Consider the following 26,383-nt stretch of genomic DNA (forward strand, 5'->3'; position numbering starts at 1 on the left):
GGGCGCCTATGGCGTTTGAAAAAAAGCACGCCTCGGTGGCCGCGCCGCCACTGGTGGTTTCCGTGCCCGCTCTAGGCCCCACCCCTTTGCCTCGTCCAGCCAATGGCCTGGCGCGGCGAGCGCGTTCGAACGGCGGGGGCGGGGCGCGCCGCGTCGGTTGAGCGCGAGATTCGAAGTGCGGCGGTTGGTGGTGGTGAGGCGGCGCCGCCATGGCGTGCTCTTCGCTCCAGCAGCTGGAATCGCTGAAATACGTCGAGCTCCAGCGGATCGCAAAGGCCGCCGGCCTGAAGGCCAACCTCCGGGTGAGGCGGGGGTAGTTGCCGCGGCTGGGAGGGAGCGGCGCCGGGGACCTCGGATGAGGGAAGCTCCGGGTTTCCCCACCCGCCCACTCTCCGAAGAGCGGCCCCGGCTCTGGCGTTCCCCCCTCTGCCCGGCCGGGAGCTGAGGGGGAACGGGTGTCGCGTGGGGAGCACATCCCCCCCCGTCCCCCCGTAACACCTTCTTGACGGGAATACGCTCAAAGAAACGAGTTGATGACGCGGGGCTCCGTTTTACCGGAGGCACCGAGAAGGGGAGGGCGCGGGGCTGCCCCACGCTGCACACCCCACACCGCCGGGGTGCTCAGCACCGCCGTGTCAGGGCAGCCTGACCCTGCCCGTCGTGTCGGTGACGGGTTACCGCGCTGTTGTTGTGGGTAGCTGTGGTTTGGTTTTTGGGTTGGTTTGGAGTTTTTTTGTGTTTTGTTGGTTGGTTGGGTGGGGTTTTTTACGAGTCTGAGTCGGAAGAATAGTAACAATAGGGTGCCTTAAGGGAAGGGAGTGCCTGTGTTTGTTTATCAGCCGTGGTTAAGAACGAGAAATTTAAGCGTGCACCCATCTCTTCTGCCTTGAGCTACAGATATGTGACAGTGGCCTGATCTCTCCTGGTAGGCACTGTCAGTGAATCACTCGGCAGCAGTCAGGCTGCTGCACTACCGGTGGGAGGAACCTTAAAGCCTTAAAAGAAAGAAGATCCACGACTTATGTGGACAAAGGAACTCGCTGTCCTGACAGGGCCAATAAGACTTCTGCTTGGGGTTTTAGTCCTCGATTATTCTGTTCTTAAACTTCTAGTTCAGGTTTGATTTTATGCTGACCTTTCCAGTTAGGTATTTAAGAGTCTTTCATAGCCTAAAGTATCAATGATGTAATTTTGTTGCTGTTATTTTATTGCTGTTACTGTTGAATATATGCCAGGGATGAGAAGAATGCTTTGCATGTAGTATGGCCGAGACAGAAGTTATTGCAGAAATTTGGTACAATTTTAATTCATGTTCAGCTACGCAGTGCTGTTAGAAACAGTCAGTCTCATTCATCCTTGAAAATAGACAGACCGGAAGAAACCTAGTCGGGGAAATTTTGTGCCTCTGTGGGGACTATGCTATGTATTTATCTGCAGGCTTAAGCACTTTCTCTAATTTAACTGACTTGCATGAAGCTCTAGGTGTGCCTTGTTCTGTCGGATTCAGGAAACGTTCTGCTTGTTTGTTGGATCAGTTTATAGGACACTAGCTGTGTTTATGCAGTTTTTTGTTTGATGACTTAATGCAATATTTGGTTCATATGTTGTTTTGATTTCTCTCCAGGCAGACAAATTGTTGAAAGCACTGAAGCAACACTTTCATGGAACAAAACAAGAAAATGAAAATATGGTAATAGATGATAAATCAGCTATTCTTTTTAAGAGAGATAGACCTAACTTTATAACTAGTAGAGCAGGGCATGTACTGAAGGTTGTTTTTTTACCATGATGTGAACTGTAATAAAAATACTTTTCCTTAATAGAGCCTTTAGTTTAATGCACTCATGTACTGATAGAAACAGAAGTGCTAATATTAGCTTTGAAATGGCCTCCTATATGACCCAAAGCTGATTTCCTTTCGGCTGCCAAAATTAACAATGTATTTTTCAGCATCAGTACAAAATTATTCTCTGTGAACACTAACAATTAATTTCCATTAAACAAATCTTAATTCTTGCCTGTTTAGCTCCAGACGCTAGTCGGTACCAAATATAAAAATATTTTATTCATTTTGCATGCCTAGATGAAAGGGACTAGACGCTCATCAGAAAATGTTTTACATCTTCTAAAATTTAGTTACACTGACACTATAATGGAAGTGGCACAATTGTGATATTTCCTTTATTCATCTCTTAATGTGTTGTTTTCTTAACTTTTAAAAAAAGTTTTCTGTAAGCTGAATTGTTGGGTATGGTGATGCTTTTTACATTTTTGATAGAAAGTGAATTGGTATCTGCTTTTTCTAAAATATGTCTCCTTTTAAGTGCTTCCTTTAAAATAATCTTTAAAGGTTTGAGGAACTGGTCTAATCCTTTTCAGCTTATTTTTAATTTTAAAAGTGTGAAAGAGGCTCTGATTTTTTTAATGAAGAGTATTCCACAGAAATGTACAAATCTGGGAGGGTCACAGCATCATGCAAGTCAGATTTCAAATATAAAGTATTAGTTTTTTATAATCTTATTAAAATGCTATATAGTAAAACAACTGCAGGACTTCTTTTTAAAGTCTTCAAACAATGATGTTTAGGGAAATCTAGATATTGCCAGTTTCTGGATTACTATGCTACTAAATGGCATGTTCCTGTTTTTCCTCTGTGTGAAATACTTTTTTCAATAATAAAATTGAAACTGTCTCTTTGTAGTATCTAATTTATGTTTGTGTCAGATATGTTACACATTATAGTATTTTTCTGCTACAGGACTCTGAAAAAAGTGCATCTGCTTCCATCGAATCGGATGAACTGAGCAATCAGGAGAAAATAATGCCTGATTCAGTGTGTTTTATTACAAAAAGACGTGGTAAAAAGAAAATAACAAGAAAAAAGAGGAACTCCAATGATGAAATTAATACCAGCAGAGAAAATACAGGGCTTTCTGATGAGAAAGAGGTGATTTACATTGCTTGGTTTTGTGTGCTGGCCACCCCTCCTTCCCCAAGCATAACTTAAACACACTTGATTTTTTTTTTCTACCACCATTTAGCAGGTGGTATACATTTATATTTTTTTATATATATATCCATGTGTGTGTAAGAATTTCATATGCAAACATTGTGGTACTGGTCTTCTGTACTTCATAGCACTGATTTTCTCTATCTTGACTATGTGCTACTTCATAATGAACAAAGATTACTTGTTAGTCATTACTTCAAGGAAATAAATTAAATTCCTCTAAGAAATACACAATTCCAAACACTTTATCTGAATGTAAGACTGCTTTCACTAGTTCATCATAGTATTCTGAATATTAGACCAGTTTCAGAATTTATCTAAAATAAGGCTGTTTTCACTTTCTTTATATAGAAAAAAACCCCAGAAATTGGATGATTGCCTAAACCTCACATTTTTTTCATTCCCACTCCTCTCAGTGGGTTCTTTATTGATGAGTTTTATGACTGAAGGAGGAGAAGTTTCAAGGTGAGATAGGGGTAGAATTATTTTTCTCTAGAATTGCATACAAGTAGTGGGTGAACTGTGTGAAAGACTTTTACTAATTTAGAGTTAGAGGAAAATGAGAAAATGAGGAGTGTTAGTCTTAGTGTTAGATAGAGAATTGTAGAGTAACCAAAGTACAATAGTAAAAAGTAACATAGCCAGTGAATTTATTTTTACTTGCAAATAATTAACTTTTGTCAATAAAGGCAATTTTATACTAGAGCTGTGCAAGTAAAAGCTTTCTAATCTAGACCTGTTTGTGAAATAACAGGATAAGTATTTCACAGGTTAATTCAGGTTGGGCTTCAGAAAGTCTCTTGCTCAATCTCCGAATCAAAGCACAGTCAACTATGAGGTTAGACCACAATGCTTAAGGTTTTATCTAATCTGGTATTGAAAACCTCCAAGGATGGAGGCTACACAACCTCTCTGGGCAACCTGTTCCACTGACTGACTGTTCTCAGAACAACAGCCTTTCTTTATATCCAGTCGGAACAAACTGTTTAAATGAACTATATTTAAACTGCAGGAGCATTCTGACATGAAAGAAAACGAAGTGCCTCGGGGTGAGCATGAAAAGGGACAGAAGGTATTCCAAAATAAGGAAAAAGTAACTAAAAAGACAGCTATTGAGAATCCGGGGACGGGTACTGGTCAGAAAGAACAACTAGAGAAGACTTCTACTAAAAGTAGTGGAGGTGAATGTAAGTAGAAAATTCCAAAAAAGTAAGTTTAATAATTTGTACTACTTAAAATGTGCCTTCTGATTATTTTATTGTGTCTGCAAAGATTTTTGTGGCATGTCTGGTGATCAGTACCTTATTTGGAGATACCAGAAACAATCCGTCTCATTTGAGTTTGTGTACTTGTTTGTTTAATATATTGTAACGCAAATCCATGAATTCTGCAATGTAGGAATTCTGCTGGCTTTGACTTCATAACTCTGGACCTGATGTTTTTAGTGAAGGAGTTCTCAAAGGTCTCAGTGTATTTGAGTCTTGCACCTCATTTAGGATTAGTGCCTTTTGGAATACCCCTGATGCTACTTGGCTCCTTTAAAAAGTGGCAAGAAAGGGAGAGCTCGCTTCCTCATGCTTCATTTTTCTTTTCCTGCAGATGAATAGGTGGTGCCATTTTCTTCCCAGGAGTAAAATTAGTAGAAAAGGACATACACACAGAATCCTTTATAATTTGTTTAAACTGCCTAGCAATATCTGAATGTATTACAATGGATCATTTTTCTATCTAGTGGCTTTTTTAGTCCTTCAAACACGATGCCGCTGAAAATATGAATTTCTCCCCTGCTCCTTTGTGCATGCAGCTGACATGAACAAATGAGTTTGCCCAATCTGATAATTTATTGATATTGTGGGTCTGTCAGATAAGATACATACCATTATTTGCTCCCATTAGACTAAGTGTATGTAGTCCTTGGGCTGTATTATGCATGTTCTTGCTGTTCAATAGAATTTACAAGGACATTCTTATTGGAGGCCATCTATGATTTTGAAACTAATCTAGAAAATGAGGATCTTCAATGAAGTTTCTTTTAAAAACAGAAGCAATAGATTATGTAGTGAATGCTTTAGTTGAGGCGGTATTCATCCTGACAGTTGGCACAGTACTCGTCTCTTCCTATAACTAATTATAAGTATCTGTACTGCTTTCTGGTTTTTGGTTTGTTTTTCTTTTTTTCAGTAATTGCAGACAGCGAGAACTGTGTGACAAAAAAATACTATCTCTGCATTTATTGGTGAAAAGTTGATTTTTCAACAATTATTTTCAACAACCCCCCATTATTTGCTTCCATTGAGGATTTCTTTCAATATATTGAGGTCATCCAAGTTTACTTTAAAGCAGATGTGAATTAATAGAAAAGCAAATGTTTGCTTTCAATATGCAAATATTGAACTTGATGTGAAGTCTTTACCTGATTTTTTTTCGTAATAAAATTAATCATTAAAATGTGAACATGAGCTTAATACTATACCCAAGAGCAGAGATGATAAAAAGACCTTAGACTCTGTATATGTATATAAGGCAGTGGCAGAAAAGCTGGCCAAAAGGTATTTCTTCTTTGTTATCAACATTTAAAAAACACTAGCTTATTAAACAGATCAAGACCTATGAATTTAAAGTTGTTTTGCTTACTGCAAGCATAGTTTTTTGCTAACTTCGCCTGTGAAATACTTTACTATCAAAAGATAATAACCTAGTGTGACTGTAAGATTCATGCTGGGCTTGTAGTTTGTCAAGACATGCTGTTACTGACATACCACTTAAAAGGCTTTTGAGAGACTTAGGACATATCTATTCCAGCTGATGTTTTTATTTCTCAAAACCTAAACCTACTTTGAGGAGATAAGGTGTGTTTTGGAACAAATACTTTTAAAAAGATTGTGATGGCATTAAAATATTTTCCAGAAGTTCTAATGATTTTGCCTAATCTTACTGTACCAGGTGGTGCTCATCATGCAGAAGGGAAGATCCCTTTATATGTAGGCTGTGCATCTAGGTCTGGGAAAACAGGAATGAAGGCTACTACACCAAGTAAGATAACTTACCATCTTTAGAAATAGACGTGTTGTCTGTGTGAAGGGAGACTTGACTTAGAGTTTTTTACAACTCAAATTTCTGTTTCTACTTGAAGAAAACATCCTCTCTTTGAAATGCAAGCAACCAAAAAAGTTCCCAAAAGTTACATTTTAAGGTGTATCTTCCAACTTGTAAGTTCACAGTAGTAAATGACTCGCATGTGTGTTATAAAACTGGTTCATTGAACAATTCGTCTTTTGGTTATAATACTTGCATTCATGATTTTCAAAATAACAAAGGGTAGGAAGACATGCTATTACTCCTGCTTGTTTAGTTTTCACTTTATAAATACTGCTGTTGTGCCGTATAACTATGTATTAACTCATTTTCATCACTTCGAAAAATACGTTCATTCGTTTAAAATTTGGAAGTATTTCTTTTTTTCTTGAAATGCAGAATTTAGGGGTTGGACTAGGTGATCTTTAAAGGTTCCTTCCAACCCAAACCATTTGATGGTTATATAATTCTCCAGAGCATGCACCAGGTAACTGGCTGTGTAGCTGGTGAAGTAGATTCTATTTCATACTGTTTGGTTACCTGTGTATACAGTCTTTAATTAGAGGGACACGTTATATTTTCTTTGAGGCCATAATGATAGGTGTTGCAAGATTCTCCTATTAAGTAGTAAACTTCTTTAGGAGCTTATCAGAGATGTGACTCTTCTTATTTTTTTGGAACTTCTTAGACTTTAAAAAGTTGCACGAGGCTCACTTCAAGAAAATGGAATCTATTGCTGACTACCTTGAGAGGAAAAAAAAAATTATTGAAAACTGCAGCAGTTCTCTCAACGAAGTCAAGGTAAAGGGTAACACAGGAACATATCCATTGTTCCCGAATTCATTTATTTCCAGATCCTCTCTGTAAAAGTCCTGTAGGGTCTCTTTAGAGCAGTAAGTAGCAGGTGATGTGTACATGCAGTGGAATGTTATGATCACTGAAATTTAACTGCAGTCCTGTATAACTAGTTATATATAGTTACTTGTATACAACTTGTGTAGTTATATAAGTTTTTATATATTAACAGTACATGGTTATAGTTACAGGAACCAACAAGTAACTTGTCAGTTTTGGGTAAAAATAATTACCTCACAATTACTTCTGTGAAGGATCTCCTGGAGCTTTTGTTTAAAACTGTTTGAATTGCTGCAGAACTTAACCAAGGGGATGGGTTATTTTTCAAAGACTGGGATTTAAATATCAAGTTCCTTTTTTGTGCCTTAAAGAACCATTGTCCAATGAATGGATATGACTCTCCTTTAAAATATATGCAACATATATTGTTCTCAGTGGCCCCCATTCTCAGTTCTTGCATTTCACACTTGCTTGGGTAAAAGCTGCTAATAGGGCCTCTTTCAGAGTGGCAGACCCTAGAAAAGTGACAGTAATGTATCAATGAATATATGAATGAATATGTCAATGGCCATACCAAAACAGTAACACTGAAACTCCTGACCACTACACTTTTCTTTTCTATGGCATACATTGTATCAATGTATACTTAAGACAAACTGCTTTTGGCAGGTGCTAGCCAAAAAATCGAATCCTTTAAGAGCACCGGAAAAAGGCACTCCACATAACAATTCTAAGGTATGTGTTTTCAGATCAGTTTAATAATAATAGAATGACTTATATTTAAAATATGCTTTTAAAGAAAAAAGGGGAAAAGCTGAAGAGACTGTATGCTTCTGATTCACTGTGTATTTTCCATTCCTCTTAGCTGCTTTTCTGATAATTTTTTTTTTTTAGCAGAGTGTGCTAACTCATGATTTGCTTTCCCCTAGAAACAAACCAGTGGCAAAACATTTTTATTCAGCCCAAATTCAGAAAGAGGCAGATTCTCCGCCACCTGCACTCCTAATAACCTCCGGCGCTCACCACGCAGTTGTCTGAACGCTGCCAATCGGAGTATTTTATCTAAGAAATCTTCATTTAATCCTGTCCTTTCAACAACCAAAATGAATGTCAGGTAAAAAGACAAACTGAAACTACCACTGAGCAATTGGGTGTGATACGTGTGAAATAATCAACACTGACTGAGTTGACTACATTATTTATATTCCAAGCATGAACTACATGAGACTAATTCTGATTACTAACTTTCAGCCTAGCTTTATGGTTGATTTAAGCCTTACTGAGCTGTAACTATCCTGATTCTTCTTTTTGATGTCTGATGGTGGAGGAGTCTTGCATCTCTTTCAGCTTTCATTTCGCTAAACCAACCAAGCCACATTATTTTTCTTCCCTTACTGTTAGGTTTTCCATTTTGTCAGGCAACCTAATAGTCTCTGTTATACCTGAAATAATTTATCTTGAGATTACTTAACCAGAACTCTGCAGTATTCCAGGCGAGTCTCACAATGGACTCATCATTTGTGGGTTTTTTGGGTACTCTTTTCCCACCCCCACACCCCTGCTGATGACACAGCAGGGGCTCATCTTGTGATTGATTACTATAAGCAGATTGTTTCTTGCAGATGGGAACCAAGTTGACCACTAGAAAGTCATGAGGAGTTGCTATATGAATGAGCTCATACTCAATGCTATTAAATCTCATCTCATTTCCTTTTAAAACATCACGCGCACTTCATTATTCCTACACAGTAATCTAATTCTCTATTATGTTAGTATTTCATGAACTTTTGTTATTGGTAAATTTTACCAGCTTATTACTAATTTTTCTAAAGTCTTGAACAAAAACCACTTTAAAAGAAGGAATCGGAAGGACAGTCTCTATGGTACTCCACTGATAAATGCCCTTTCGCCCGGTTTTCTTTTCAGTAAAAGTCCTTGTCTCTACTGTTTCCTTGTTAGTTTTCTAACTATTGTGCTAATTCCAACTTTATTCAGTTTACTAAACTTTCCACAGTGACTGAAGTTCAGATTTAGACATTGTATAATTTACCCTTACCCTTCTCCCCCTGCTAACAATACCCAGTTAATCTCAGGTCTTGGTTGTGTTACTTCCCATTTCTCTGATAACCTTCACTTCTCAACTTTTGCATGCCAAGATTATAGCTGCTGAGACTTTTTTGTCCCTGAATAAAGTGTGTGTGGGATTGTTATTGCTAAGTCAGATAGTGTGACTTCTAATATTGACATGTCCTAATAAATAATTATGGGACTTTTCAATGCAGTTCTCCTGCTATTCAAAGGTAAGGAATACAGGTTCCTTGTAAAATCAAGCTCATAATCTTACTGGCTTTGTTTCTACATTAAATATGCTATCTTTGATCTCAATAGATAACAACAAATGAAAACAATATTCATTCTGCCTCTGGTGTCCTGTTGGATAATCTTTAATGTCTTCACTGCAGCCCTACTTCATTCTTAGCAATACATAAAACAGAACAACACTTCTAGAATTTGCTTCCATTCCATTTGTCCAAAGATGTGCTGAGGTGGATCTTGTAAGCTGCACTTCATCCATAAACTTGCTAGCCCTCAAAATACTGCTTTCTTCAACACTTACTCACTGTCTTTCCGTATCTTGCAGGCTTTCGGCTTATTCTCTACCCTTTTTGATAAGGGTATTACTTTGTGCAAGATTTTGAATTTTCTTTCATTATACATATATATGTATACACACACATACATGTTAAAAATGTGTGTATATATACATATACATACAGCACACGTGTGTCTTGAATATGCAGGTAACTTGTGTGTTTTGACTAAAATTTCCAGCTTCTTCCTCTTGTAGATCTTTGTGTTCTAGAGTTCTGTTAGTTAATTTTCTTTCAGGTTTTCTTAATTTCAATTTTAAAATTAACACTATTTATATACAATGTTTTACTACAGAATCCAAATCTAAAGTAAATCATATCTGTTGGTGAAGAAATCCACTGGCTTGTTGCATCCATATATATTTTTTTCTCCAGAATAATAAGAAAGTCAGTCCTTTGTAATTCCTAGTATTACTTGCTGCTATTGATGATGCCTCATAACTTGAAAATTGCCAGCAAAGGTATTTTTACTGCAGTTTATACATAAGCTGTGAACATCTGATACACAGTAAAACTTTGTACCTGTAAGAAAAGTAGAACACAGAACCTTCTGTATTCTGCTGTATTACATTCCTTGTAAATGACCAACTCTGCCTTCATATTTCTAATAATTTTCAGGTTCTCGGAAGCCACAAAAGATAATGAGCATAAACGCTCTCTTACCAAGACTCCATCTAGAATGTCTCCATACTTGGAGATCTGCACACCTGAGAACCAAAAGAGCTGCAACCTAATGAGTCATAATAACAGCAAGGGAAATGCAAGAAATAATGATCTGACTGCATCAAAGGGTAAAGTGGATGGTAAATATGTGGCTTTTTCACATCAAGACTCATTTTATTGAATCATTATATAATTTTTTTATAACCTAATGTCATATAGACCCAGGTTTTAATTTCATTCTCTATTTAATGACTGATTCTTTAGAAACTGCAGTAGTTTCTGTTTCCTTTGGCTTCCAGTGTTTTGACTAAAATGGTTAGGTGCTAAGACTTAAATATATGGTATCTAGCTTCCTACAGAAAAGAGGATAGAAAATCTTCTAGACCTTTAGGGAGTATGTAGCAAAAGATTCATATAACAGGTACAGGGAGATCCTGTCTGCAGTGAGAGGGGTTCCTGATGCCCTCTCAGAGGTCTCATTCTCCTTGCCGGATTGGCATGCACCAGGCTTCTAGGACAACCTGTTATTATCAGCCTCAGCAATCCTGATTAATTCGGGAACTAAAACTCTGTGAGAAGCAGCAGAAGTCTTCTGATTACTAATGATCTCTACACCAGCACAGCTCTACATTAGCACAGGTCAAGAACCCAGAGTTGCCTGTCTTGTTGTATGACAATATTGATGTTTTTTAGGGGGAAATAAGAGTTCCACTACTGATCTGAAGCTGGTGTGTTCTGGAAGAATGTTTCTTTTTTTGATGTGAAAATTCACTTGGTTCCAACTAAGCATAGAGACTAGGAAACACTATTTGCTCTGAAGGACTAGAAAAATACATGGAGTTATATATGCTATTGCATAGCATAATCAGAGCAAAAGGGCTGATACTCTACAACTCTTGCTCTCTCCAGACCTGAAAGCTCCCTATTTCAAGTGAGCTGTGTTTGTGTAATTCTGTCTGTAGAGGTAGCAGACGGTAGCGTTTAATGGCTCTTTGGTCTCGATAGTTGTAAGGTGGTCTTCGCAGGCACTTTCCAACTTGTGATGTGCAGTGATGTTTTTGCTACTATAATTAAGTATCATATCTTGATGCCTTTTGTAGTTATCACCCCCTTCAAGTTTGCAGCTCACACTGCAGAACCCACAAGCACAAAGAAGACGTTTGACCTCAAAGCAAGTCTCTCAAGGCCCCTTCGGTATCAGCCACACAAAGGTACTGTTGATCCTGTGCAGTCGGTGTTGGTCATGACCCTTTGCACTCAACTGCTCATGAAGTAAGGCATTGATACAAACCATGATAGCAAAGTTTTCAGCCTCTTTTCCTGTCCTTTTCCCTTTCTCTCTGGATTCCCACAGTCTGTGGACTGACTGTTAAGTTTCTGTACGATATATGCTTTAAGAGCCTCCCTACTGAAGAATAAATCTTTATGACCAAAAGCCCATAATATAATAATAAACATCCCTGTATTCCACTGAATAGATGTATGTACAGGAAATATGAAATATTCCTTACACAGTGAGGGTTGTTTTTATTTTCTTTAAAAAGTGCACTGTTGTGTGAGAAGCTGAACTTTGTGTGGTGGGTGTTACTTATGAGTACAGTCACCTGTTACTACTTATAGAAAAACTACTTTTTGGGAATGAGCTGGTGAAACTGGTAATACAGCTGAAGAGGCATTTTACCTTAAAGTCAACCAGCAAAACATCGGCTACCTAGTATAAAATTCATGAAAAGAATTTAAGCACACAATTACTAAACTAGTAATTCAATAGTCTCTCTTTTTGCCCCTAAATTGTAGGACGACTAAAGCCTTGGGGAGAATTTAAAGAAAATACTGTCCTAAATAAGTCTGCTGGTAGCAACATCTCTTCATGTAAGAAAGGTTACAAACAGCCGCATCTCCAGACAAGGTTAGTACACCACTAGCTTTTTATGAATAGTGTTATTTAAAATAATATGATGACTCATTTGTCTTTTTAGGATTTAAATATGCAGTTCAGGAAAGAATACTTGAATATAAAAGCAATTTTTGCCTCCAGTAGTCTGTCTAGTATCAGGAAGGCCAACAAAGAGGGCAGCTCTGAATCCGATAAACTTTTATTCTGTGAAAGCTGTCAGTTCTAGCGTTTGGAGACTTACCTTCACCTTGGAAGAAGCTGTGAATATTGACATGTTACTACCTTTATTGTTAGACCTGTATGTCTAAGCAGAAGTATTTGCCTGAATGTTTGGATTCAGTCCAAAATGGTACTGTTTTCTCTGCCCATGGCAAATGCAGCACACCGGTTAAACAGATGTTAAGCCTTGGTCAGCTTCGGATTCCTTTGGTTGCTTGTGTATCTACCTTTAATATAACTTGATATGGTCCGTGTCTCTTCTTTTTCCCCTTCAGGGAAGAAAGGCGTGAGAAACATGAGCAAGAGAGAAAAAAGAAAAAGGCTCAGGCTCTCGGAAACCGTAGAGGACTATCTGTGGATTAGGAGGAATAAGAAATATCTAAGAAATCACTGTAAATATTGTTCCTGTCTTGTAAATATTTGTGCTGTCTGTGTATGGTTCAGTTGCTATTAGCTAGTGGAATCCAGAGAGCATTGAATGAGACCTTACAATGCATCTGAGCGAATTGTTTTAGTGATCAACTTCCCTGACAAGATGAGTTCTGAACTTCTAGGAGCTTAGAACTATCTCTAATTGCTTATTAGTGTTTTCATTTAACTAACTCATTTAACTAAACGATGTTAAAGGAGAAAATGTAAGTGGAAAAACGATGGTCAAGAAGCCTCCTTGCAACTTAGGACAGACTTCTCCACCAGAATGCATTTGTGACCCACTAGGACGGACACTCCAGATAGTAAGCTTCAAAATGTTCCACTGGTAAATTACAGGAGTTGGAGATGTCTGCTTGCCCTGTTCTCCAGATCAGTCCTTAAATTCTGTAACAACAGTTGCAGCACTTATTCAGCATTTCTAATTGCATGCCTATGAAGTAGCAGGGAAGTTCCAAGAGAAGAAAAAATACCGAGCTTTCTGGAAAACTAAAAGCGTACAGCAAAATATAATTGTAAAATACTGTATTTTTAAAAAGTCACAACTGAAAAGTGGCTTTACAAATTGCCAGCTGGATGCTTTGAACAGTTAGGGTTGTTTTGTTCCTTTCTATGGTAAATAGCAGATGTTAACAAAATTCTTATGCTTTTCATCTCTATGATGCTTAAAAGAGGTTACAGTAGTGTTGAGGCACATTCAATACCTTAGATTTAAAAGCTGTTGTTATTGTTACTTTTAAAAAATACGCAGAAAATCTTTCTGGATTTATTATGGATGGAGCTGGAAAGGTAATTCAGCAGTTGTAATCTCAGCTAGAATTTTGAGCAGATAATTGTTTCAGTGAATTTAGTGTCCTATCAAATATATGCACTTATATCAAGTGTCAAGAACAAGCAATTCTTTTTTATAAACTTAATGGGGGAAATAAATATTTTGTATATACCCTGTTTCTCACTGGTTATCTCATCTAGTGTACTATGTATAACTACATCCTTAGTGTAGCACTAGTTTTGCTCACACTTGTATTTATTTACTACTCTGTGTCTTTTTTTTGTGACTAGTTTTCCCTGCTGATTAGCCTGCCTACCACTTTATGAAAGCACGTTTGTTCTGGTATCTTTAGAAACGATAACCATCACCCCTCTTCTCTCTTAAGCTATTTAATTCTGTGCAAGAGGAAAATGATAGTACAAGGCACTGCTTCAGCTTGCTTTATTGTGGCCTCTTCCATATAAAATACAGGAACATTTATTATTTGTAAAGCACACTTAAACAAAAAGTCACTGCAGTGGAGGTCAGTGCTTTGATTAGACTAAGTTTGTGACAGCTGAAATGAAACCATTCAGCACTTGTTCTTTAAAGTGTTTCTTAAATTACCAAAAACCAGACTTCTGGGAAAAAGGGAGGTATTGAGCTTCTGTGCCACCAGCTGAGGCTGTGAATTCTTCCAGTACAGCTGAGTTAAGCTAATTGCATGCAGCAGAAGCGTGATCTGATCTGCCCTGCAATGGTGCTGATTAAGCTGAGCTGTGCCTTCTCAGGGAGCAGACAGCAATGGGGGTTCCCCCCCAACCCACCCTTGGAGCATTACTACTTCTGTTCAACACCCTTCGCTCTATAAAGCTGTAGGACTATCATCAACAGCTCTAAACTAAAAGCCAAGCCCACTGCATAGCTACTGTTTCAATCTTGGCAGTGGCAGCTTTTTCTTTTTTTAGTTATTCAGAGAAGCCAAAGCTAAAGGTTGAAATACTTCTGCCTTTTCCACTTCTGGTGCTGCTCTGTGTAAATTTCAGCAGCTGAGTCACACTTAAGCACCATTCCTCAGGGTATTAATTCTCATCATGCTTTTTCCAGTTTAAAACTAGCATATGTGAATGTTTTACAACTGCCTACAAATCATATAATGTAGAAAATGAAATTGTTGTACAAAAAAGAACTACAACAAGCTCATGAAATACTTTTATTTCTGTAAAGGTCAGGACAGAAGCCAAAACTAAGCCAGTCACCAGTTACTACTTTGTAAGAGCGCATCCCAACACTCCTCAGGCTGTGTTCCAGTCCATGTATGTACAGTCTCTCCAGGATTCTGTATTTGGCAGCTCGAAGATGCCAGAGGTGTCACTCTAGTCAGATTACTACAGCCAACGCTTCATGCACTTATCTCTTTAATGTTTACGTGGAATCTTCAAGTTGCTTTAAGCTACACATTAAGAAGTGTTGTAAAAGTGAACCAAGCATCTGAAGACTGTCCCAAAAGACACCACCCCAACTTAGACTTTTTCATATGTTTCATAGGCAAATTCTTCTGTATGAGCTCTATCGTTCAGCAGGCCAATAAAATCAATCTCCAGCTGGAATGGACCATCTACTTTATCTCCAATTGTGAATCCAAGGGTACTAATCTAATTAAAAGATACATACATTAGAACAGTATTTATATAAAGTTATAATCAACCACAATTGTATCTACTGGTTCCATATTTTACAAACAATTCATGGCTATCTACTTTAAACTGGTATTTGTTTAAAATACAGCAGCATTTCTTAAGGCTCAAACATTTCAATACCACATTTTCAATACAGAGTGAGTCCGGTGGGAAACTCCTTCACATTTGCCTTTCTACCACTGTGTTGAACCCCTTATTAAAAATGCCCTGAGCCTAAAGCAACACTGCAATTTGTATCCTTCGAGGTTTGTGTATGGCCAGTTTCATCACGACTGAGTGTACAAACACGTTTTCATAGTCTCTTATGATTCTTTTGTGAGCAGGAAACACAAACAGAATGTAATTAAGGACGGAGGAGAACTTTCATTCTAGATCAAGTCATATACCTGGTATAGCGTGGAAGTGCACCAAACCAGACATTTTAAAATGCATGAAACTTTGTTACTGAGTTTTACATTAAGGCAAGGGTCCTAGCCACTGTTTCCCAATTAGAATAGTGTTCTTAAATACAAGAACATTCCTTATTCCTTTCCCCTAATGTTCACCCCACCACTATTCCAATTTAAAAATAAATAAATTTATTCTAACTGTAATAAATTCCATGAAAATTTTGGGGGCTCAGGCATGTTTCCTATTAGCCTGTGGCTTGCGTGAAAGCACTCTCAGCTCTTACATGTCACTAATTACCTCTCGGAGACTCCAGTGTCAGCAGTTCTCAGAACAAGCTGGGTCACCAGTGGCAGGCCACCTATTAAACTCCAGCTGCTGCAAGCACAGGTCTGAGCTGCACCCATGATTTTAAGGACTGCTGTACATGCAGGAAAATAATGCCTAGGATGCGTCAAATAAAGTTGAATAATTGTAGGCTGAGGCTAAAAATATATTGCAAATGTACACTAAATAAATAATAGGACAAAGCTAATTAAATTAAATGCACCAACACTCCTCTCAGATCATTCTAATGTTTTAAATGCCATCTCTTCCCCAGAAGCCAGCTCTACAATCAGCCCCTTGGCTTGTGGAGCCTGGAGAGTTTTTAAAGCTCCATCTTCCTAGTTCATACTGTTACAGGTGACTACGGGAGTCACCCAAACTCTGCTCTGAAGAATCTATTTCTTGGCAAGACCTGGATACATTGGCTGTTTCCTAACTTTTTTATTCCTGTTTAACAAGGCCTTTCCTGGTTCGTGGGAAAACACATAGTAGTATCATGAGGGATCAAGACATTTTGTCAAGATTTCTTCAATTGCCTTCATGCCACTTCCCCTATTTTTAGGTTTCTTTAAAATACATGTGTAAAATTACACTTCATATTATATGCAAATGCATTGTTTTCACTGTGAAATACTAAGCATAAGACAACAAGGAATGAAAATTTAGTGGAGGATGCTTAGATCAAGTACTGGTTTGTCCCTTTAACTCCTGGTAAATATTTTTAAACACCCCATATACAACTTCATGTTTTCATTTACTATTTTGAATGACTGTATTCTAAATCCTGATAAATTCTTCAGCGTCTGTATTTAAACATAGGCCTTTTATAACAACTTTCTTCCATAAAGCATATCTTTTCTTGTAGTTGATCCGCCTTCTTCATATCATTCATACTTGCTTTCTACAGCCTCAACTTCTGCTTTAAAACAGATTGTTTTCATGCTGCCAATCACTGAATTGCCCTCAAATATTTCCTAAATTTTTTTTTTTTCATTATGGCAGTTAGGAACTGAGTGCAACATTCCAGGTGACTAACACTGATTAAAATAATGGGCCTTTTATTTTCTCCCCACATATATTTCTAACACTGTTTTCCTTTTGGTACTCACTGGGTATTAAGCTGCCCTTAATTACATACAGGAGGGTCACTGAAATTTAAAAGAAAAAAAAGATACAGAAACAATTTTTTCCAACTTGTCGTCTCCTGTGAATCAGTGAATTAGTCTACCTACTTGCAGAAATAAAATAAAAAATACTCAACACATTTACTTAATACTTAGACTAGAAAGCCTGAAAAAAAACTAAAAAAGAGCCTATAAATACATCAGTTTACTGCTCACCATCAAGGTCACTGATACACTACATCCTCAAATAAAATCTCACAATATGATATCCCTGACAGTCTTCTGTCAGGAAGAAAGTTTATGATACTTATTTTTATTATTTTTGGCAGTACTGTGCCAACTGGCATTTTAGATTTCTTAGTCACTTTGATCATTCCTCAAAAAAACCCCCCAAAAAACCTTTTTTGTTTTTTTGAAAAGCTAAGTGAGTTGTGAGTTGTTTCTTGGTTATATAGACCTCTTAAAAATATTTTTGGAGCTCCTTTGAAATAAACTGACATTGCTATCACAAAGTAGGATAATTTAAATGCAAAGACAAGCACACAAGAATAAGTACCTTATAACAAGAAGAGGCCCTTCAATTTCAAATTCACAAACATTAACGGATTTGTAAATTATCTATATCATGACAATACAATCTTAAAGGAAATTTCAGACAGATAAAGCCTATAGAAAACTTGCCTTGTCTAACCAGACAGGATGTTGCTGATCCTGGACTCTTCCCCGACTGGAGAGAAAGAATTTGGAGAATGGAATCTGAAAGAAACAAAACAAAACCAAACCAGACTTTAGTGTCACCAGTACCCAACATAAAAACTTAAGGAAAAAAAAAAGCCTGCCTTAATAAATGAAATGACACTCTGCTACACCTGGTACCAGCATTAGCTGGGTACATAGAACTGGCATAGAGAAATAGGCCACATTAACCCTTTCATTGACCACTCGCAGCCAGCTCCAGGCCCACACTGTTCTGTGGTGGCCGTTTGTAGCCATCATGCAGGACTGTTACCCTGTTAGGACACAACGAGAGGCTGCAGCACAGAAGGTGGCTGTTTACATTGAGAACATCTCCTTCCAATAACATGTCAACATAAAATAGAAATTAATGAAAGGTCTAGCATGCATGTATATCAACAGCTCAGCTGTACCCAAGCTGTGTATTTCATAGTGCAAACTTCATACCAAAACAGCAGTACTCTGTAAAAGCCATTCAGAATAATGTAAAAATGACGTTGAATGCAGTGGGAGCAACAAAGAGGAGGGGCTGTGATAAGAGGTAGAAAACAGGAGGGTTGGCTGGTGAGGGTGAAAGGAAAACATGCAAGCCAGCAACGACACACCGATATTCATCCTCCTGACTCCTCACCTGTGAAACAGTGAGCTGTTCTTGCATGATTGGACAATGGTATTGTGAAGCTCTCGATGCCAATTCATAAGGATTTGCAAACCTCCTTAACATTGGCATCAGCAAATTACAAAAGTTCCCCAAGTTTCATCAGGAAAGAGCCAAAACTCCCGCTCCTTACAAATATTATTGTGTCACAGGTTCAAAGGCCATAAATGACAAACCACACCTCTGAATCTCCAACTGGCTCCAGCAAGTCAGCAGGTTAAGCAAATCCTGTCACAGGGTACAAATCCTACACCAGCCTACGTCCATTTGTATTCCAGAAAAAATGGTTATCACAGAGAATATTCCTGGCAACACCTGCTAAGCTTCAATCGCTGTTTCTATTCTATTACTCCAGTAATAGCTAACATCAGGTGTTTAGGTGAACGTATAGTGGATCAAATCTTTAATACAATTGACACAGCGTGCCCTCCCACAATCCAGTGATTTACAGTTTTGGAATTCCCAAGCCAAAGGCACATGTCTGTTGTATAAGGAAACATAACGGAAACACTGTTGAATGGACAGCAATAGCAACAAACTCTGACTGTTGAAAGAATTCCCCTTCCACAGAGCTATGGCCCAGACCCCCAAGACAGTCTTGTTAGTTTGAAAGACTCATTAGTTCACCTTTATCTCCTCCCAATACGGGCCTCCTCGGGTGAACATGAAGTAGCAGTAGAGGTCATCCTTTTGATGAGAGAAGTAAGGGTCTGTATAAATGGTTACCATCCAAGGTCTGCCATCGCCACGGACACGTAAATACAGACTGTTGAAGTTTGACCAGTCGTAATACTTCTTCCTAGCAAAAGGTCCCTACAAATTATTAAAAAATAGAATTATTCGTCCTTAATAGAGGGAAACTTCCATTATGAAGAACAGAGCACTATTGCTTTCATCACTGTCCTCATTATTATGTCAAATAATATCTACTGTGACGTACTGAAAACTGGGTTACTCATTCATCATACTAGTTGCTGATCGCACTGAATTTCCTTCAGCACTGTATCAGAGCCCACAAATTGCAGTATTACCACTCTGAGTACTCATATTTTAATTATAAACCGCAATCTTATAACTATCAGAAATCGTACCTGCTTCCTAGGACCAAATTCCCTACCAGGCAAGTACACAAACACTGTAGTGATGGATCACTAGTTATGTAGTTCATTAAGTTTAATATTCTGTGGTCAGTACTAGATTATGCAGAGGCAATTACAAGAAATTGAAGAAGTGGGATAATTTATCCCCTGTGGTAACTTTCCTTATTGAAGACTGACGTAAGCACTGGAAGCATTTAATGTTTCCCAACACTTTTTGTCATTAACTGTGCATAATTATATGGATTGCAAGCATGTCTAACTCTCGACTGCGTTTTTTCCCAAGATCTTAAAAGTCTCGGTGTTGTGATTTGCACACAGGCAGATCCAAGAGTCTACATAGAGTTACACTGAGGTCACTTAGAGCGATGAGGCAGCAGGAGTCAGGGCCATTCTTGCCCAGGATTGCTTAAACCAAGTCAAAATTAGCACCAAAAATTCAGAGGTTTCCCCTTTATTTTACAGCACTACTACGGTTACCTATCAACTGTCCTTCTACCAACTCATGGGTAATAAGATGAGTAGATCATCAATACATTAACACAAGGCCTATGACTACTTTATTTGTCATTTGGCTTTGCCAGTTTTGAGCCTTTTTACTTAAATAAAGAAAAGCCTTTATATTTATGTTTTCACCCTCTGATTTCAAACTGCATTATAAAGATGGACTTATGCACTCCAATACTTCAGAATTAGGAGGTGAAAGTTTGAGTCACATTTGCACAAGTCAGTAGCAGTCCAGGGAATTTAACTCACATTGAGATTCAACTTGCTGTTCTGTTCCTCTGACCCAGTGCCACCATATTAATCGGTATTCATCTGCCTCTCATCTGCCCGTTGATTTTACTCACTCATATTCTCTGCTCTCCAAGTTTCTGGCCCAGAAAAGATTTTACCTGTGTACTTGTGCCAAGTCACAAACAATAGAACTGACTAAAAAGCTAAGCATTTGATACACTGAGTCAAAATGTTCCTTTGCTTTTAAAGGTGCTTAAAAATAAGGGATGAAACAAGCAGTATCAATAATAAGAACATCCATTTCTTGTTCCATTTTGGTCAATTCCGAGCTATCGAAGATTTGTATCTTGCTTTTTCTGATGTACAGTAGGAGTCAGACTTTTAAAAAGTACTTTTCAAAGCATTATTTTCTGTTCCTGTGAGAAAAAAGATGAGCTCATTCACCTAAACCAAGTTTGGCGAATAGGCCAAGTTAAAGCCCAGAAAATTTGTCCTTATGACACATTCAATTAACTTCAAATTTAGAGACATAATCTATTTTAATCATATCAATTTGGGGTATAAAGGTTCATTACAGACCTTCATTTGCAAGGAGGCTGAAACTAGGGCTGTCTTAATGAGTGGATGCCCTATTGTACATAAGTAAATGATCAAACATATATTATTCCTCTTCTAAGAAAGGAAAACAAAATCCAAGAAAAAGTTCCTTCCAGGTCAAAGGACACAGCAGCTATTACATCCCTGAAGGAATAGCTAGTACTCCTGAAAGTGATCGGTTTCAACTTCAGTAAACAACAATCCACTTGTTGTCACTGGGTTTACATAAAAATGCTCTCCGATTAAGTAACAGAAGCTATGCAAACATGAAGCTGTACTTACCACTGGCGGTTTAGCTCTCATACTACAATATCCACTGTATTTTGTCTCCCCATCACGAGGCACTTCCGTATTGAGGGTTCCATATAGCAGAGCAGCCTGGTTATTCCTACCCAGTTTGAGGTAAACTTCGCTTTTCCCTCCAATCTCTACATCAGAGGAAATAACCCATTTATTTAAATCTTCTTGGCTCCGAAACTCCCACAACACCTTTGTCTGTTCCAGCAGGTACTGACTGAGTGGATAGCCTCCAGGTCCTATCAAGTAATCTTTGGTCTCCTCCTTCAGCATGCTTAGCTGAGTCTTTAAGACATTAATGACCTTCTTAAAACTGAAATCAGTATTTTGCCAAGACGGTTTTTTCTCAGGCTGTGACCCTGGCCTCCTGTAGCTGCTATATAATTTTGACATGGAATCGCTGAGGAGAGGTCCAAGTAAGGGGTGCAAAACTTTGTGACTGCAGCATCTACCACATAAGTAAGCACTGTTCAGCAAAGTAACAGTCAGAGCCATATTGGTAAACTTGAATTCACTTCCAGCAAGGCAATTAATGGGTTTGAAATTAATTTAACAGCAAAACTAGTATCCAGAGCTATCTTACTTTAGTTACTGTAGTTTATCTCCACCTTTAATGAAAAAGAGAAGAGATTAAAAAAATTACATATAGGATGTTTGTAAAACTGTTTGATTTTTAAAACAGATAATAGCTAGAAATCTAAGCCATCGGAAAAAGAAATAAAAAATAACATCAAGTATTACACTTCCTCAGAGTTCTAGTTTACTTAATGATTTCCACCCTATGTATTCCCCCCTCCCTGTGATGTGAAATACCCATGCAAATAAGAAAAACTAAGTAAAATACTTCAAATAAAACTGAAAATAGAAAAAAGCAATTCCTCTTCATCCCTTTCACTGTAAGTAAGTTTAGGTACTATGAGTAACACCAGCAAAAACAAACTCAAGAAGGTTTCTAAAAGATGGCATCTATATAATTGTAAAGTATTATCCCTGCAAGAAAATCACTAATTCACAACAGGTGGACCCTGCTGCCATATGGACCAGAATGGCAGTCTCATCTGGCAGCCACAGATGACAAGACTTTTCAGATATTAAGTCCTACAGCAGCCATACTACATACTTCTCCATAAATCATCCAGCACTTTGCCCCCCTCAACGTATCTTGTTTAGAATTACAGAGAGGTTTGCAAAGACCAAAGAACTTAACATGAGAGACTGCAATTCAATAGGTTTTTTTACAAAGCTTTGGAAAAATTCTGAAAACCTTCTGTTTGCTTCTGTCTACATCACTGTTGGTAGGAACAGCGATGCCACACTGCTATTCTTTAATTCATAAGGGAGAGCCTTAATGTTCAATGCTCTGTACAGAGGCTATTCTCACTGACTCATAAAATTAGACAGACAAGTTGCCTGGGTTTTGGGGGGGGGGGGGGTGCGGCTGGTAGGAGGTGTGTTTGTTTTTTGCCACAGGATAAATCCTAAACCGATGTCAAATCAGTTTATCTTCTCTGTTAAGATTGGAGCCAGTCACCCCACACATATTCTCTATATGCCACATATCTTCCTTCACTCATGGTAAAATTCACTACTATTACTTTCATACTCCGATTAAGTTATGCACCGTGGACTAAAACTGCATTGAAGGAATTCACATTTTCTCTGTCACACACTCAGTAAGGTAGGAGGCAAGTTCCTAAAAAAGAAACCCCACACGCAGGGCTTCCATGCCCCCCTGGGACTGAGGTGAAGCACACACCAGGAAAGTAGCAAGGGCCTGAACAGTGACCCCGTCCATTTCTGGGCGCCACCGGCAAACCCGTCCTAAACCAAAGCATAACCAGCAGAAAGGAAAGGCACAGAAAAGCTGCAGCCCGCAGTTAAGCCGAACCCCGCTCAGCACTGACTCGTCCTTGCTCCCTCCGAGTACCAAGCAGAAGAAAACGGAAAATTTTAATACATTTTTACTTTCGCCCGATTTTTGTCCCTACGCAAGGTTTTACCGGCACGCCGATCTAACACCAGCACCGATTCACCGCCCAGCAGTTACAAAACCTCGGCTTCCAGCGACGCTCTCGCTTGCGCCTCACCGCCAGCCCTCAGGCAACCGCGCCGCGGCCTGGGCACCGGTCCCGGATCCCGCCCGCCTTCCCCGAGCCCGGAGGGCAGAGGCGAGGCCGGGACGACGGCGGCAGGCGGTAACGGCCTCTCCACAAAAGCGGCCGCCTCGACACCTTCCCTTCCCCGCTCCGTAACCGAGGGACTCCCCAGCGCTGAGGCGCTGAGGCACCGCCTCACCTTCCCGCCCTTACCGCCGGCTCCCACCGCTTCCGGGCCCGGCGGGAAAACACGCACCGCTCCGCTCAGGTTCCGCCGTCGGCGGTAACTACCGAGCTCCCGCCTTCACCGGCGGAGGAGGAGGAGAAGGCGAAATCTTCCCTCCGCCGCTGCGGGCGCGGAGAGGTCGCTACACAGTGCCGAGCGGTTTATTCGCAAATAGCTTTAGCGTTTAAAAAGAGGCTGAAGGGGGGGGGGGGGGAGATGCCTGTTTGTGAGGAACACGTCGGCGGGATAGCGCGAATAAAGGGCGATGGGGGCCGCCGCCCCTGAGGGGAGAGGGGCGAGGAGGAGAGGAGAGGGGAGAGGGGCGAGGAGGCGGCGGCGGCGGCGGCGGCCGCCTCCTCCTCGCCCCTCTCCCCTCTCCCCTCAGGGGCGGCGGCCCCGCCCTCCTTCCCGCCCCGGCGCGGTGCGCATGCGCGGTGCCCTTTGTGTCCGGTCGGGCGGGCGGCGCGGGGCAGGCCGGGCCGCTGTGAAGCGCCGCGCCGCCGCCGCCGTCGGCGCCGGGGTCGGGGTGGGGAGGGGGGTGGGAAAAGCCGGCTCCGCCATGGTGAAGAAGCGGAAAGGTCGCGTCCTTATCGACTCCGATACGGAGGATAGCGGTAGCGAGGAGAACCTAGATCAGGTGCGCGCGGGAGAGGCCCGGTCCGAACCGCCGGGCCTGGGATCTCCGGCCCGCGATCGGGGCTCGGCGCCGCCAATCCCTCCCTCGTTCCCTCGCTCCCCGGCCCGGGGGGTTGCGCGCTGCCGTCGCTCTCCCTCAGCGCGATGAGGGCCCTCCGCGAGGAGAGCGAGCTCTCCTCCGGCGGATCCCCGGCCTGCCCCTGGCAGGCGGCCCGCCTTGGCGGGTTTCGGGGGGCTCGTTGCAGCGGGCCCGGTGCTTGCAGGAGGGCGGCGGGACGAAGGGGCGATGCTCCGGGGCGGCTTGGCCCTGAGGAGGGGAGAAGCGAGGCCCGGCTGAAGGCGGTCGTCACCCCCTCGGGTAGTGGGGGAAAGAGGCCCAAAGGGCTGGGGCAACTTTTCTGTGCCGCTTTCTCCCGCCGGGAGAGCAGCGTGTCAGGTCCCTGCCTCCCGCCGGCCCGGTGAGCCTCTCGGGGCAGGGGGGATCCCCGGGGTGGGGGTTGGGGGTGGGCTTGGGGGGTTGTTAATGCGTGTTTAATGCCCCCTCCTCGGTCGGAGCGACGGAGCTGGGGGAGAGGTCCGTTGAGGGGAAACCGCATGGAGTTAGGAGCCTGTAGATGCAACAAGGGGAAGTATTTGTTTATCATCAGGGCATCTCCTGGGATTGGAAGTGCGATGTCTGATGTCGTTTTAACCGTGTCAGGGGTGCAAAGGAGGTGCCTTCCTCTTTGGAGGGGGCTGCTTTCAAAGACTCAACTTTCGATGTAGCAGGTGGTGATGATGTGATTCAAATGGTAAATAAAGACATTATAGGTGAAGTGTGTTACAGCTTGTATGGCAGTGCTTGTTCCGGGGAGAAGTTTGGCTGGTTAAATATGCTGAAGCCTACATGTCCGATGTAATTTATGTGCTGGACCTTCAGGGTTTTTAATACAGAAGTTGTTGCTATGTTGCAATAAAAAGCCTTCCCAAACACTCAAAAATAGTTTTGCAACTTGGAGCTTCACAAAAATCAAATCGGAGGCTCTCTTAGACAAGTATACTGGAGCAGATGTTGCATGCCCTGATGTTGTTGATCTTGCATGCCTCTAGAGTCTTTAGAGCTGCCAACATCTCACCACTAGTATATTTGTTTGGTAGTTTCTTCAGAGCTTGAAAATAGATGGAGGTGGACTAGCGCTAGAATAGATCAGGCAATCAGAGTGATGGTGGTAGGAATAACCGTATGGTTCTGCATCTGTTCCATCGTTCACTGGAAGCATGCATCTGCAGCTGTACCCGAGTAGTAGGTGCTTCGTCCTCCGCTGAGCTGCCTGTAGCAACTGTAACAGCAGGGATGTGTATGTGCAAGGGTGAAGATGAGGGAGCAGGGAAGCAATGTTTTTGTGGTGTGATTTAAGGACGAGAGTATACTATGAGAGTATACTGAGTGAGGCCCCTGTAGGTTAAATGTTTGACAGCTTCCCTTGGCAATCTAGGCTTGTTGAATCAAAGGAGTAGGAGCCTTTCTAATATATTATCTTGGAAAACAGGACAAGGGTAGGAAGAAAGAAGGAAAATTGCTTGGAATAAAAGTAGTGGTAAACACGCCAAGATAACATCCAGGGAGGTAGTCTGGGTTGAAGGACTACTTAGAGACAGTTGTAAGAGAGAAATTCTAGAAAAGATTGTAGAAAACATCAGGAGCTTCCTGAAGAGAACTGTTAATTGTACAAATGTGTTCTGTTGATGTTGCATGCCTTCTTCAGAGAAAGGTTTGTAAAATGCCTTTATTAATGGAAAGTTTCTTTGTTGGTAAGTAGCCTAGGCCATCAGTTTCTGCAGTGTTTGTGTTCTCATTTGAGGTACTAAATTGTAATCCGTTTGCTGTGGAGATAATCTTCCAGTTGTGAAACTAATGCAAACCAATCTAGTATTGACTTCCCAAGACTGCAGAAGTTGGTGTGACTGTATTTCTACTCACAGCTACGGTTCGTCAACCCCAGAGCAATGTTTTTAAGAATAAATTATGTGTCATGGACTACAAAGACAGTAATGCAGCTTCAGAAATGTTTGTTTTATAGTACTGCTTCTGTCATCTGAACGACCTATGAACAGCAGATGATGAGATTATTTGAGAGCCATTTAGTTCTTTGTGCTGGTGTGTGTTGTCTTTGAAAATGCTTCCTCTGGAGGAGAACAGCTCTACTTAGTTTCACAAACTTCGAGCTTGATGCCT

General features: G+C 40.4%; 3 protein-coding genes across 11 annotated transcripts in view; 2 read left to right on the forward strand and 1 right to left on the reverse strand.

Moving 5' to 3' along the window:
* Positions 1 to 144: 144 nt before the first annotated feature.
* Positions 145 to 15,839, forward strand: NUSAP1 (nucleolar and spindle associated protein 1). Of its 3 annotated transcripts, none has more exons than XM_052782127.1 (12): positions 145 to 302; positions 1,625 to 1,690; positions 2,759 to 2,947; positions 4,023 to 4,197; positions 5,954 to 6,043; positions 6,774 to 6,886; positions 7,610 to 7,675; positions 7,870 to 8,054; positions 10,210 to 10,394; positions 11,355 to 11,465; positions 12,052 to 12,163; positions 12,646 to 15,839. In XM_052782127.1, exons 1-12 carry the CDS (start codon positions 210 to 212, stop codon positions 12,731 to 12,733), a joined length of 1,473 nt encoding a protein of 490 aa, XP_052638087.1. In that variant the 5' UTR covers positions 145 to 209; the 3' UTR covers positions 12,734 to 15,839. The 3 variants fall into 3 exon arrangements, with proteins under 3 accessions (XP_052638087.1, XP_052638089.1, XP_052638088.1); XM_052782128.1 differs by having other exon boundaries at positions 158 to 302; positions 10,210 to 10,382; XM_052782129.1 differs by lacking the exon at positions 2,759 to 2,947.
* On the reverse strand, positions 14,751 to 23,826 carry NDUFAF1 (NADH:ubiquinone oxidoreductase complex assembly factor 1). 7 transcript variants are annotated; one of them, XM_052782135.1, is made up of 5 exons: positions 23,598 to 23,826; positions 21,196 to 21,818; positions 19,109 to 19,294; positions 17,770 to 17,844; positions 14,751 to 15,205 (listed from the first exon to the last, which is right to left on the reverse strand). In XM_052782135.1, exons 2-5 carry the CDS (start codon positions 21,703 to 21,705, stop codon positions 15,074 to 15,076), a joined length of 903 nt encoding a protein of 300 aa, XP_052638095.1. In that variant the 5' UTR covers positions 21,706 to 21,818; positions 23,598 to 23,826; the 3' UTR covers positions 14,751 to 15,073. The 7 variants fall into 7 exon arrangements, with proteins under 7 accessions (XP_052638095.1, XP_052638094.1, XP_052638090.1 ...); XM_052782134.1 differs by having other exon boundaries at positions 23,563 to 23,826; XM_052782130.1 differs by having other exon boundaries at positions 23,520 to 23,826.
* Positions 23,827 to 23,959: 133 nt separating this feature from the next.
* The window catches only part of RTF1 (RTF1 homolog, Paf1/RNA polymerase II complex component), a 31,620-nt gene continuing 29,196 nt past the window's right edge, over positions 23,960 to 26,383 (forward strand). The window contains 3 exon segments of the mRNA XM_052782137.1: positions 23,960 to 23,975; positions 23,978 to 24,021; positions 24,023 to 24,169. Coding sequence (XP_052638097.1) covers positions 23,960 to 23,975; positions 23,978 to 24,021; positions 24,023 to 24,169 — 207 coding nt within the window.

The sequence above is a fragment of the Harpia harpyja genome, chromosome 3 (genome assembly GCF_026419915.1).
Source record: "Harpia harpyja isolate bHarHar1 chromosome 3, bHarHar1 primary haplotype, whole genome shotgun sequence".
Classification (NCBI taxonomy): Eukaryota; Metazoa; Chordata; class Aves; order Accipitriformes; family Accipitridae; genus Harpia; species Harpia harpyja.

Excerpts from the sequence above, each read along its gene's own strand:
- NUSAP1 (XM_052782127.1), top strand. The coding sequence starts at position 210 with ATGGCGTGCTCTTCGCTCCAGCAGCTGGAATCGCTGAAATACGTCGAG. Across the intron at positions 4,198-5,953 it reads TAAAAGTAGTGGAGGTGAAT|GTGGTGCTCATCATGCAGAA; the intron begins GTAAGTAGAAAA and ends TTACTGTACCAG. Across the intron at positions 6,044-6,773 it reads AATGAAGGCTACTACACCAA|ACTTTAAAAAGTTGCACGAG; the intron begins GTAAGATAACTT and ends GGAACTTCTTAG.
- NDUFAF1 (XM_052782135.1), bottom strand. The coding sequence starts at position 21,705 with ATGGCTCTGACTGTTACTTTGCTGAACAGTGCTTACTTATGTGGTAGA. Across the intron at positions 17,845-19,108 it reads CGTATTGGGAGGAGATAAAG|ATTCCATTCTCCAAATTCTT; the intron begins GTGAACTAATGA and ends TGTTTCTTTCAG. Across the intron at positions 15,206-17,769 it reads ATCCTGTCTGGTTAGACAAG|ATTAGTACCCTTGGATTCAC; the intron begins GCAAGTTTTCTA and ends TCTTTTAATTAG.